Source organism: Salmo trutta, unplaced genomic scaffold, assembly GCF_901001165.1.
Source record: "Salmo trutta unplaced genomic scaffold, fSalTru1.1, whole genome shotgun sequence".
NCBI classification, from domain to species: Eukaryota; Metazoa; Chordata; class Actinopteri; order Salmoniformes; family Salmonidae; genus Salmo; species Salmo trutta.
This window is the reverse complement of record NW_021822362.1, coordinates 784,968-795,751: the sequence shown is the minus strand read 5'-3', so window position 1 is coordinate 795,751 and position 10,784 is coordinate 784,968. Positions and strand designations below refer to the sequence as shown.

The 10,784-nt window shown below is 42.3% G+C and overlaps 1 protein-coding gene across 1 annotated transcript; it reads left to right on the top strand.

Moving 5' to 3' along the window:
- Positions 1-971: 971 nt before the first annotated feature.
- LOC115181959 (C-type lectin domain family 4 member M) lies at positions 972-10,784 on the top strand. The gene is made up of 6 exons (XM_029743646.1): positions 972-1,211; positions 4,946-5,047; positions 5,322-5,669; positions 7,354-7,490; positions 7,675-7,784; positions 10,272-10,784. The coding sequence occupies exons 1-6, from the start codon at positions 1,070-1,072 to the stop codon at positions 10,402-10,404; spliced, it is 972 nt and encodes a 323-aa protein (XP_029599506.1). The 5' UTR covers positions 972-1,069; the 3' UTR covers positions 10,405-10,784.

The window sequence follows — 10,784 nt, the reverse complement described above, 5'->3', positions numbered from 1 at the left end:
AGGGAGATACAGAAAGAGACACAGCTCGGCAGATATGGAAGGAGAGAGATGGAGAGAGACAGATAAAATATTTGTGACCTTAGTCTTTTAGACCCCCCTCCCTCCCCGGAAGAGAAGAGGTGTGAGTGAACATCTCTGAATAACTCTTCTCTCTGGTGTCCATGTCACACAGGATACAGTAAATATAGACCTTAGGCCCTCTCTGAGAAAGATAGAGACATCTCTGAATAACTCTTCTCTCCAGTGTCAATGTCACACAGGAGACAGTATAGAATGATACAACTCTACATGGTCATTGATGGCCGACCACAGAGGGCAAAACTTAATGCAGCATTTCCTAAACTCAGTCCTGGGAATCCCAAGGGGTGCATGTTTTAGTTTTTGCCACAACACGTAAATATATTGTCACTTCAATGCTTTAATCACATGTTAAAATGTATTTACACTGTGGTAAACTAAACTAATATAAACTAAATATACAAACTAATCTACACTGTGGTAACCTAAATTAATATAAACTAAATATACAAACTAATCTACACTGTGGTAAACTAAACTAATATAAACTAAATATACAAACTAATCTTCACTGTGGTAAACAAACATGGTTCTCAGAAAATAAGTCTGTGGTCACATGGTGTGCTTAGTGTCATACTATTGGTTAGACAGTTTCCCCTTTAATGAGGTTGACAGTTAAAACTGTCTCTTACATTAAACTGAGTCACACAGAGACTCCAGCTGTGCAGAGAACAGACACAAACCTACAACTGAGATAACAGCAGACTTTACAGCAGTAGAAGTTACAGCAGTAGAAGTTACAACAGTAGAAGTTACAACAGTAGAAGTTACAGCAGTAGAAGTTACAGCAGTAGAAGTTACAGCAGTAGAAGTTACAGCAGTAGAAGTTACAACAGTAGAAGTTACAACAGTAGAAGTTACAGCAGTAGAAGTTACAACAGTAGAAGTTACAGCAGTAGAAGTTACAACAGTAGAAGTTACAACAGTAGAAGTTACAACAGTTGAAGTTACAGCAGTAGAAGTTACTTCATTTGAGCACAGTTGTGTAAAGATGTCAGAGGAAATCTATGAAAACAGCGATGGATTTAAAGGGAAAAAAACAGATGAGACCATGAATATTGATGATCATATACCCATCAACAAAAGACCCATCATGCCCCGCAAGAAGGATTTAACTGGTGATCAACATTCAGGTAACAGTTTATCCTGGTATAGTGCTCAACACACACACACACACACACACACACACACACACACACACACACACACACACACACACACACACACACACACACACACACACACACACAGCTGTGAGTCTATGGGTAAGTCTCTAAGAGCTTTGTACACCTGGACTGTACAATATTTGCCAATTCTTCTTTCAAATTGATTGTTGATCGTTGCTAGACAACCATTTTCAAGTCTTACAATCAGACTTAAGACAACTGAATCTAGGCCAATCAGAAACATTCATTGTCTACTTGGTAAGCAACTCCAATGTGTATTTGGCCTTTAGTTTTAGGTTATTTTCCTGCTGAAAGGTGAATTCACCTCTCAGTGTCTGGTGGAAAGCAAACTGAAGCAGGTTTTCCTCTAGGATTTTGCCTCTTCTTAGCTCCATTCTGGTAATTTGTTATCCTGAAAAACTCCCCAGTCCTTAACGATTAGTGGCACCCCCATAAAAATCACCATTGGCCTCATTGTGAAATGTTTCATTCCTTTCTGGTAAATGAGTTAGAAAGGACCCCTGTATCTTTGTAGTGACTGGGTGTTTATGTTTAGTTTTTACCAATAGGACCCCTGTATCTTTGTAGTGACTGGGTGTTTATGTTTAGTTTTTACCAATAGGACCCCTGTATCTTTGTAGTGACTGGGTGTTTATGTTTAGTTTTTACCAATAGGACCCCTGTATCTTTGTAGTGACTGGGTGTTTATGTTTAGTTTTTACCAATAGGACCCCTGTATCTTTGTAGTGACTGGGTGTTTATGTTTAGTTTTTACCAATAGGACCCCTGTATCTTTGTAGTGACTGGGTGTTTATGTTTAGTTTTTACCAATAGGACCCCTGTATCTTTGTAGTGACTGGGTGTTTATGTTTAGTTTTTACCAATAGGACCCCTGTATCTTTGTAGTGACTGGGTGTTTATGTTTAGTTTTTACCAATAGGACCCCTGTATCTTTGTAGTGACTGGGTGTTTATGTTTAGTTTTTACCAATAGGTGCCCTGTATCTTTGTAGTGACTGGGTGTTTATGTTTAGTTTTTACCAATAGGACCCCTGTATCTTTGTAGTGACTGGGTGTTTATGTTTAGTTTCTACCAATAGGACCCCTGTATCTTTGTAGTGACTGGGTGTTTATGTTTAGTTTCTACCAATAGGACCCCTGTATCTTTGTAGTGACTGGGTGTTTATGTTTAGTTTCTACCAATAGGACCCCTGTATCTTTGTAGTGACTGGGTGTTTATGTTTAGTTTTTACCAATAGGACCCCTGTATCTTTGTAGTGACTGGGTGTTTATGTTTAGTTTTTACCAATAGGACCCCTGTATCTTTGTAGTGACTGGGTGTTTATGTTTAGTTTTTACCAATAGGACCCCTGTATCTTTGTAGTGACTGGGTGTTTATGTTTAGTTTTTACCAATAGGACCCCTGTATCTTTGTAGTGACTGGGTGTTTATGTTTAGTTTCTACCAATAGGTGCCCTGTATCTTTGTAGTGACTGGGTGTTTATGTTTAGTTTCTACCAATAGGTGCCCTTCTTTGCGAGACGTTGGAAAACCACGCTGGTCTTTGCTTGTTAGAATATGTGTTTGAAATTCACTGCTTGACTGATGGATCTTACAGATAATTGTATGTGTGGGGTACAGAGATGAGGTAGTCATTTAAAATATAATGTTAATGCTTAGCCTAACCCTAACCCCAACCCTAACACCAACCCTACAATGGTTGCGTGGAAATTGAATTAACATAATACAAAAAATCGCCATCAACATCCGTCAGTTTTAGAAAGAGATATCTGCTTGTTGCATGGGCCACATCTCAATCCACTGCATCCGCCCTTCTGCATCTGTGGTGGAAGGTGGCAGAGCTAGAGGGGTGTTTGTCAGACCATGAGACATGCTGAAAATCGGATCTTCTCACAAAATCGTATGTAGCATCTGAACGGTTTGGCCTACAAACTATTATAACCACTCTATTGAAAGATGAGACTCTCACAAACGGGATGGGGTTCTCCATTTAGGACGTCCACAAGCCTCACAAGACTCTGAAGGTCCCCAGTACCAGTTTAAAACATTTATGGACGTATATATGGAGATAATTTAGTGCCTAAAATAAGGGGATAAATACATGTAAAAAATATAAATAAAATGTTTCCTGATCTTCTCTATTACATTTCTTAGACACTTCAGAACTTCCATTAGATATTTTGGGGGAATTTCTGTTGTTCCATGTAGTGAATCTGTTATTCAATGTGTTTCTATTGGCTAATAGCGGAAATGACTATCTGTTGTTCCATGTAGTGAAAATATTATTCAATGCATTTCTTTTGGCTAATAGCAAAAATGCCTAATTCAATGTTTCATCCATAGGGGTGTGGTTTCCACGTCACCACGTTCAATACCCAAACATGAACACGAAGCACAACTAGAATACAAATGGGGAATTCATTAGGGAGATTTGAACACTGTGGGAAAAGGGGGGAATTCCGCAACCAGTTCACAATCCACAATCCGTTCTCGTTGTCCGTTCCGTGCTCCTGGTGTAATCCTAAAACTCAGGTCCTCAGCCAAACCGGTTCGGTACACAGTGGAGGTAATCACACAGATAATTCTCTCTTTGCTCACACTCTCCATAACACACGTTTCCCTCACAGTCCTTCCTCCGTTTGTGCAGCCCACTTCCTCTTTTATCCACAAACACTCCCTGGCGTAACGATCCACAGACTTGCCTCGTTGGGGCAGGAAGTCCATATAAGGCTCGGGGGTAGAGCCAGCGGGCTGCAAGATATCTCCCTTCAATCACCACTCCCCTCACCCTTCCCTGCTGTCTGCCACAACAAGCAATTTTGACTTCTTATTCCTCTTTGTAATTCACTGTGTATTTATTCCTTGTATCACTATTTGAAATGTTGTATCTTTAACTCTGCATTGTTGGAAAAGGATCCGTAAGTCAGCATTTCACTATTAGCATATCACGTTTCAGGGAAGATCCAGATGCAAACAATGTTGAAGTAACAAAAGTTTATTACTAGAACAGGGGGCAGGCAAAACGACAGGTCAAGGACAGGCAGAGGTCAGTAATCCAGATCAGAGTCCAAAAGGTACAGAACGGCAGGCAGTCTCGGGGTCAGGGCAGGCAGAGGTCAATAATCCAGGGTGGTGTGACAAGGTACAGAAATGACAGGCAGCCTCAGGGTCAGGGCAGGCAGAATGGTAAAAACCCGGGAAATCTAGAAAAGAGGAACTAGAAACGGACAGGAGCAAGTGTAAAAACGCTGGTGGGGTTTACGAATGAAACGAACTGGCAAAGACAAACAGAGAACGCAGGTATAAATACACTGGGGATAACGAGGAAGATAGGTGACTTCTAGAGGGGGGTGGAGACAAGCACAAAGACAGGTGAAACAGATTCCGGTGTGACAAGCATATGTTTACGAAGCATGTGACAAATAAAATGTGGATTAAAATACGTTCCAGTACTCATTTTGGGTGCCTGAACTCTGCAATATGTTTAAGCCAATATTCTGTAAGAGGTTCTGGAACTCAAGCAGCATAAAATGTGAGGTGCTGGAACTCAGTTCTGGTGTTCTGTCCCTTGTCAAGCTTGTGTATTTCCCTCAGTGATTCAAAGAGCAAATGGACACAAAAGCAGACGGCAATACAACGCTGATAAAGAGCAAGTTCTTATGGTAATAATTTGTGCTTCAGTGTTTTGGCAGTGGTGGAAGAGATACTCTGGAGCTGCTGCAGTGTGTCTGGGGCTGCTGTGTGTTCTCCTACTGGCTGGGATCATAGGCCTGTTACTCTACCGTGAGTTGATATGTTCTCACTCAAACATTCTTCATCATCAGTGGTGTAACGACCAGGGTTCATTTACATTCCAGTCAATTCAATTCAGAAAGTAAGACAAATTTAAATTCCACATTTTCATGATTTGAAAAGCATTGAAGATAATTGGAATTCAATTAGAATTCCAGTGTACTTCCTGAATTGACTGGAATTGAAATGCAACTGACCCCAACCTTGGTAATGTCTGATTAACTTTTCCACTGTTACCTTGTTCATTGATCGTATTATTTCACAGAGAGAAACCAATTGACCAGCTCCAACACCTTGACCAAAGAGAGATACCAGTTACAGATCAGCGGAAACAACCTGACTGAAGAGAGAGACCAGCTACAGACTAGCAACAACACGCTGACCAAAGAGAGAGACCAGCAACAGACCATCGACAACACTCTGATCAAAGAGAGAGACCAGCTACAGACCAGCTACAACACACTGACCAAAGAGAGAGACCAGCTACAGACCAGTTACAACACCCTGACCGAAGAGAGAGACCAGCTACAGACCAGATACAACACCCTGACCAAAGAGAGAGACCAGCTACAGAAAGAGACAGAACATCTGAAACAATCTTTAGTTGAGAAAGGTGAGTCAAATAGTCTCATGACTGTTCTGTTTTACAGTCTCTGTATCAGTTCACATGTCACTTACAGACACGAATTTAACCTGTTAGGGCTAGGGGGCAGTATTTACACGGCCGGATAAAAAACGTACCCGATTTAATCTGGTTACTACTCCTGCCCAGTAACTAGAATATGCATATAATTATTGGCTTTGGATAGAAAACACCCTAAAGTTTCTAAAACTGTTTGAATGGTGTCTGTGAGTATAACAGAACTCATATGGCAGGCAAAAACCTGAGAAGATTTCATGCAGGAAGTGGCCTGTCTGACAAGGAGTCGTTCTTCTTGTCTCTGTTTATTGAAGAGTGGGGATCTTAGCTGTAACGTGACACTTCCTAAGGCTTCCATAGGCTCTCAGAGCCCGGGAAAAAGCTGAACGATGACGAGGCAGCCCCAGGCTGAAACACATAATCGCCTTTGCCAAGTGGCCGATAAGAGGACAAAGGAATTAGGCGCGTGCCTGAGTCGAACCCGTGCTGTATTTTCTTTCGGCTGTTTACCTAATTGCAGATTCCCGGTCGGAATATTATCGCTTTTTTACGAGAAAAATGGCATAAAAATTGATTTTAAACAGCGGTTGACATGCTTTGAAGTACGGTAATGAAATATTTAGAAATATTTTGTCACGAAATGCGCCGTGCGCGTGACCCTTATTTACCATTGGGATAGTGTCTTGAACGCACGAACAAAACGTCGTATGTTGGAACGTAACTATGGATTATTTTGGACCAAACCTACATTTGTTATTGAAGTAGAAGTCCTGGGAGTGCATTCTGACGAAGAACAGGAAAGGTAATCAAACTTTTCTAATAGTAAATCTGATTTTGGTGAGTGCTAAACTTGGTGGGTGTGTAAATAGCTAGCTCTGTGATGCCGGGCTCTCTACTTAGAATATTGCAAAATGTGCTTTCACCGAAAAGCTATTTTAAAATCGGACATATCGAGTGCATAGAGGAGTTCTGTATCTATAATTCTTTAAAAAATTGTTATGCTTTTTGTGAACGTTTATCGTGAGTAATTTAGTAAATTGTTAGTAATTTCATCGGAAGTTTGCAGGGGATATGTCAGTTCTGAACGTCACATGCTAATGTAAAAAGCTGGTTTTAGATATAAATATGAACTTGATTGAACAAAATATGCATGTATTGTATAACATAATGTCCTAGGTGTGTCATCTGATGAAGATCATCAAAGGTTAGTGCTGCATTTAGCTGTCTTCTGGGTTTTTGTGACATTATATGCTAGCTTGAAAAATGGGTGTCTGATTATTTCTGGCTGGGTACTCTGCTGACATAATCTAATGTTTTGCTTTCGTTGTAAAGCCTTTTTGAAATCGGACAGTGTGGTTAGATTAACGAGAGTCTTGTCTTTAAATAGCTGTAAAATAGTCATATGTTTGAGAAATTGAAGTAATAGCATTTCTAAGGTATTTGAAAATCGCGCCACAGGATTCCACTGGCTGTTACGTAGGTGGGACGATTTGGTGCCACCTGCCCTAGAGAGGTTAACTTATATGAAATGAAAAATGTGAGAAAAAAACTACGACTTCCAAACCGTCCATTAGTTAGTGTCTTCCTTGAGTGTTTGATTGATACTTAATTCAATGTTGTATTAAAGTGACTAAAGCAAGAAATGCTCAACTTACAGTGTGTCCTCAAGGATGGAAGAAGCTTGGTAGCAGTTGTTACTACGTCTCTACTGAGTCCAAATCCTGGGAGGAGAGCAGACAGGACTGCAGAAATAGAGAAGCACACCTGGTGGTTATCAACAGCCAAGAGAAACAGGTGTGTGAGAGATAGAAACAAAGAGAGAGACAGGGATGCACCTTAAGCCCCACCCTCTTCAACATATATATCAGGTGTGTGTGTGAGGTAGAGAGAAAAGAGAGAGAGAGAGAGAGAGAGAGAGAGAGAGAGAGAGCAGTAATGGTTATGTTTTAACAATGTTGACTCTCTCCCACTACTACAGACATTGGTCAATTGGTTATGTGGACGGAAGAGCTATGTCTGGATTGGTCTGACTGACTCTGTTACTGAGGGGACCTGGAAATGGGTGGACGACACACCACTGACCACAAAGTAAGACGTTCATGAATTCTGTGTCACCATGACATCACTGTCTGGAGAAGTAGGTTCAGAGTGGACAGCCTGATTATATGTGTTGTTTCTTCTACAGGTATTGGAACAGTGGACAGTCTGATTCTAAGTGTTGTTTCTTCTACAAGTATTGGAACAGTGGACAGCCTGATTCTATGTGTTGTTTCTCCTACAGGTATTGGAACAGTGGACAGCTGTCACGTCCTATCCAGCAGAGGGCGTATTGCTTTGTCTAGGTCAGGATGTGGCAGGGGGTTTGTGTTTGTTAAATGTTGGGTGGATGATTGGGACTTCCAATTGAAGGCAGGTGTGTATTTGATTGGAAGTCCTATATAGGTGTGTATGTTTGTCTTTGGGGTTGTGGGGAATTGTTGTGTGCACTGCGTTTGTTTGAGCCTGCCACACTGTTGCTGTTGTGAGTATTGTTTGTTGTTTTGTTTTTTCTCAAGTGGATACCTTACATGTTTTTATCAGTAATAAACATGAGTGTCCACAATCCCGCTGCGCCTTGGTCCTTCTATCTCCCATACGACATATTCAACGACAAGTATGACATTTTCGGTGATAGAATTCCCCACCAACACAGAACCAAGCAGAGGAAGAAGGCTGGCAAGGACTGGGAGACCGAGAGGCACCCCCAATAATTTTTTAGGGGGGGGCACAAGGGCTGTGTGACGGAGCTGCCCGCCAGTCAACCATCACCAGAGCTGCCCGACAGTCAACAGTCGTCAGAGCTGCCCGCCAGTCAACAGTCGTCGGAGCTGCCCGCCAGTCAACAGTCGTCGGAGCTGCCCGCCAGTCAACAGTCGTCGGAGCTGCCCGCCAGTCAACAGTCGTCGGAGCTGCCCGCCAGTCAACAGTCGCCGGAGTGGCCAGACTGCGCTGAACTGCCGGAGTGGCCAGACTGCGCTGAACTGCCGGAGTGGCCAGACTGCGCTGAACTGCCGGAGTGGCCAGACTGCGCTGAACTGCCGGAGTGGCCAGACTGCGCTGAACTGCCGGAGTGGCCAGACTGCCCTGAACTGCCGGAGTGGCCAGACTGCCCTGAACTGTCCCGAGTGGCCAGACTGCCCAGACTGTCCTGAGTGGCCAGACTGCCCAGACTGTCCCGAGTTGCCAGACTGCCCAGACTGTCCCGAATTGCCAGACTGCCCAGACTGTCCCGAGTTGCCAGACTGCCCCGACTGCCCCGAACTGCCAGAGTGGCCCGACTGCCTGGAACGGCCAGAACCGGAGCCACCTCCAGGATAGGTGGGTTGGGGAGGGAGGGTGTAGCACAGTGCCGTCGGTGACGGCAGCCACACTCCCTTCCCTCCCTTATGGTTTAGGGGTTATTGTTTGTTGGTTTTTGTTGGGGTATTGGGGATTTTGTTGTGTTTTTCTTGTGTTTTTCTTTTTAGGTGCATCCTGGAGTCTGCACCTTGAGGGGGGGGTACTGTCACGTCCTGACCAGCAGAGGGCGTATTGCTTTGTCTAGGTCAGGATGTGGCAGGGGGTTTGTGTTTGTTAAATGTTGGGTGGATGATTGGGACTTCCAATTGAAGGCAGGTGTGTATAGTTGCCTTTGATTGGAAGTCCTATATAGGTGTGTGTGTTTGTCTTTGGGGTTGTGGGGAATTGTTGTGTGCACTGCGTTTGTTTGAGCCTGCCACACTGTTGCTGTTGTGAGTATTGTTTGTTGTTTTGTTTTTTCTCAAGTGGATACCTTACATGTTTTTATCAGTAATAAACATGAGTGTCCACAATCCCGCTGCGCCTTGGTCCTTCTATCTCCCATACGACATATTCAACGACAAGTATGACATTTTCGGTGATAACAGCCTGATTCTGTGTTGTTTCTTCTACAGGTATTGGAACCGTGGACAGTCTGATTCTATGTGTTGTTTCTCCTACAGGTAATGGAAGAGTGGACAGTCTGAACCTGTGTTGTTTCTTCTACTGGTATTGGAACAGTGGACAGCCTGATTCTATGTGTTGTTTCTACTACAGGTATTGGAACAGTGGACAGCCTGATTCTGTGTTTTGTTTCTCCTACTGGTATTGGAACAGTAGACAGCCTGATTCTATGTGTTGTTTATCGTACAGGTATTGGAACAGTGGACAGCCTGATTCTGTGTTTTGTTTCTCCTACTGGTATTGGAACAGTAGACAGCCTGATTCTATGTGTTGTTTATCGTACAGGTATTGGAACAGTGGGCAGCCTGATTCTATGTGTTGTTGCTCCTACAGGTATTGGAACAGTGGAGAGCCTGATTCTATGTGTTGTTGCTCCTACAGGTATTGGAACAGTGGACAGCCTGATTCTATGTGTTGTTTCTTGTACAGGTATTGGAACAGTGGACAGTCTGATTCTATGTGTTGTTTCTTCTACAGGTATTGGAACAGTGGACAGCCTGATTCTATGTGTTGTTTCTTCTACAGGTATTGGAACAGTGGACAGCCTGATTCTATGTGTTGTTTCTCCTACAGGTATTGGAACAGTGGAGAGCCTAATGGTGGAAGAGCTGAGAACTGTGTGTATTTCTACTCCTGGTCATCAGACAAAGGAGAATGGTGGGACTATGACTGTTCCTATAAATACAGATGGATCTGTGAGAAATAGGAATCATCCTCGGTACTCTGAACTGCTAAATAGGATTATGATTATGATGATTATGATGATTATGAAGTACTATCAATCATAAACTATTTTCTGCTCATTCAATTTACCTTGTCAAGTACATACAATATATAACAATGCAAATGTAATAATTCATTGTAATAAAATAAAAATAACAAAACATATGCAATAACAATACAATGCATTTATAACAGAATAACTGTTGTCTCTGTTGTTGTGGAAATTCACCACTAAGGACTCAAATTCAAAGGAAATGAATCAATCTTAATTATCACAGCTGTAGAGGTTCACTGACTCAATATAAAGGTGATGTTAATTTGCATTATTATTAGTTTTTAGTTTAGTCTTCTTTCAAAAAAAAA

Bases quoted from the DNA above. Each gene is read 5' to 3' on its own strand.
- LOC115181959 (XM_029743646.1), top strand. From the start codon at position 1,070: ATGTCAGAGGAAATCTATGAAAACAGCGATGGATTTAAAGGGAAAAAA. The intron at 1,212-4,945 runs GTAACAGTTTAT...TTTGTGCTTCAG, and splicing joins AACTGGTGATCAACATTCAG to TGTTTTGGCAGTGGTGGAAG. The intron at 5,048-5,321 runs GTGAGTTGATAT...ATTATTTCACAG, and splicing joins CATAGGCCTGTTACTCTACC to AGAGAAACCAATTGACCAGC.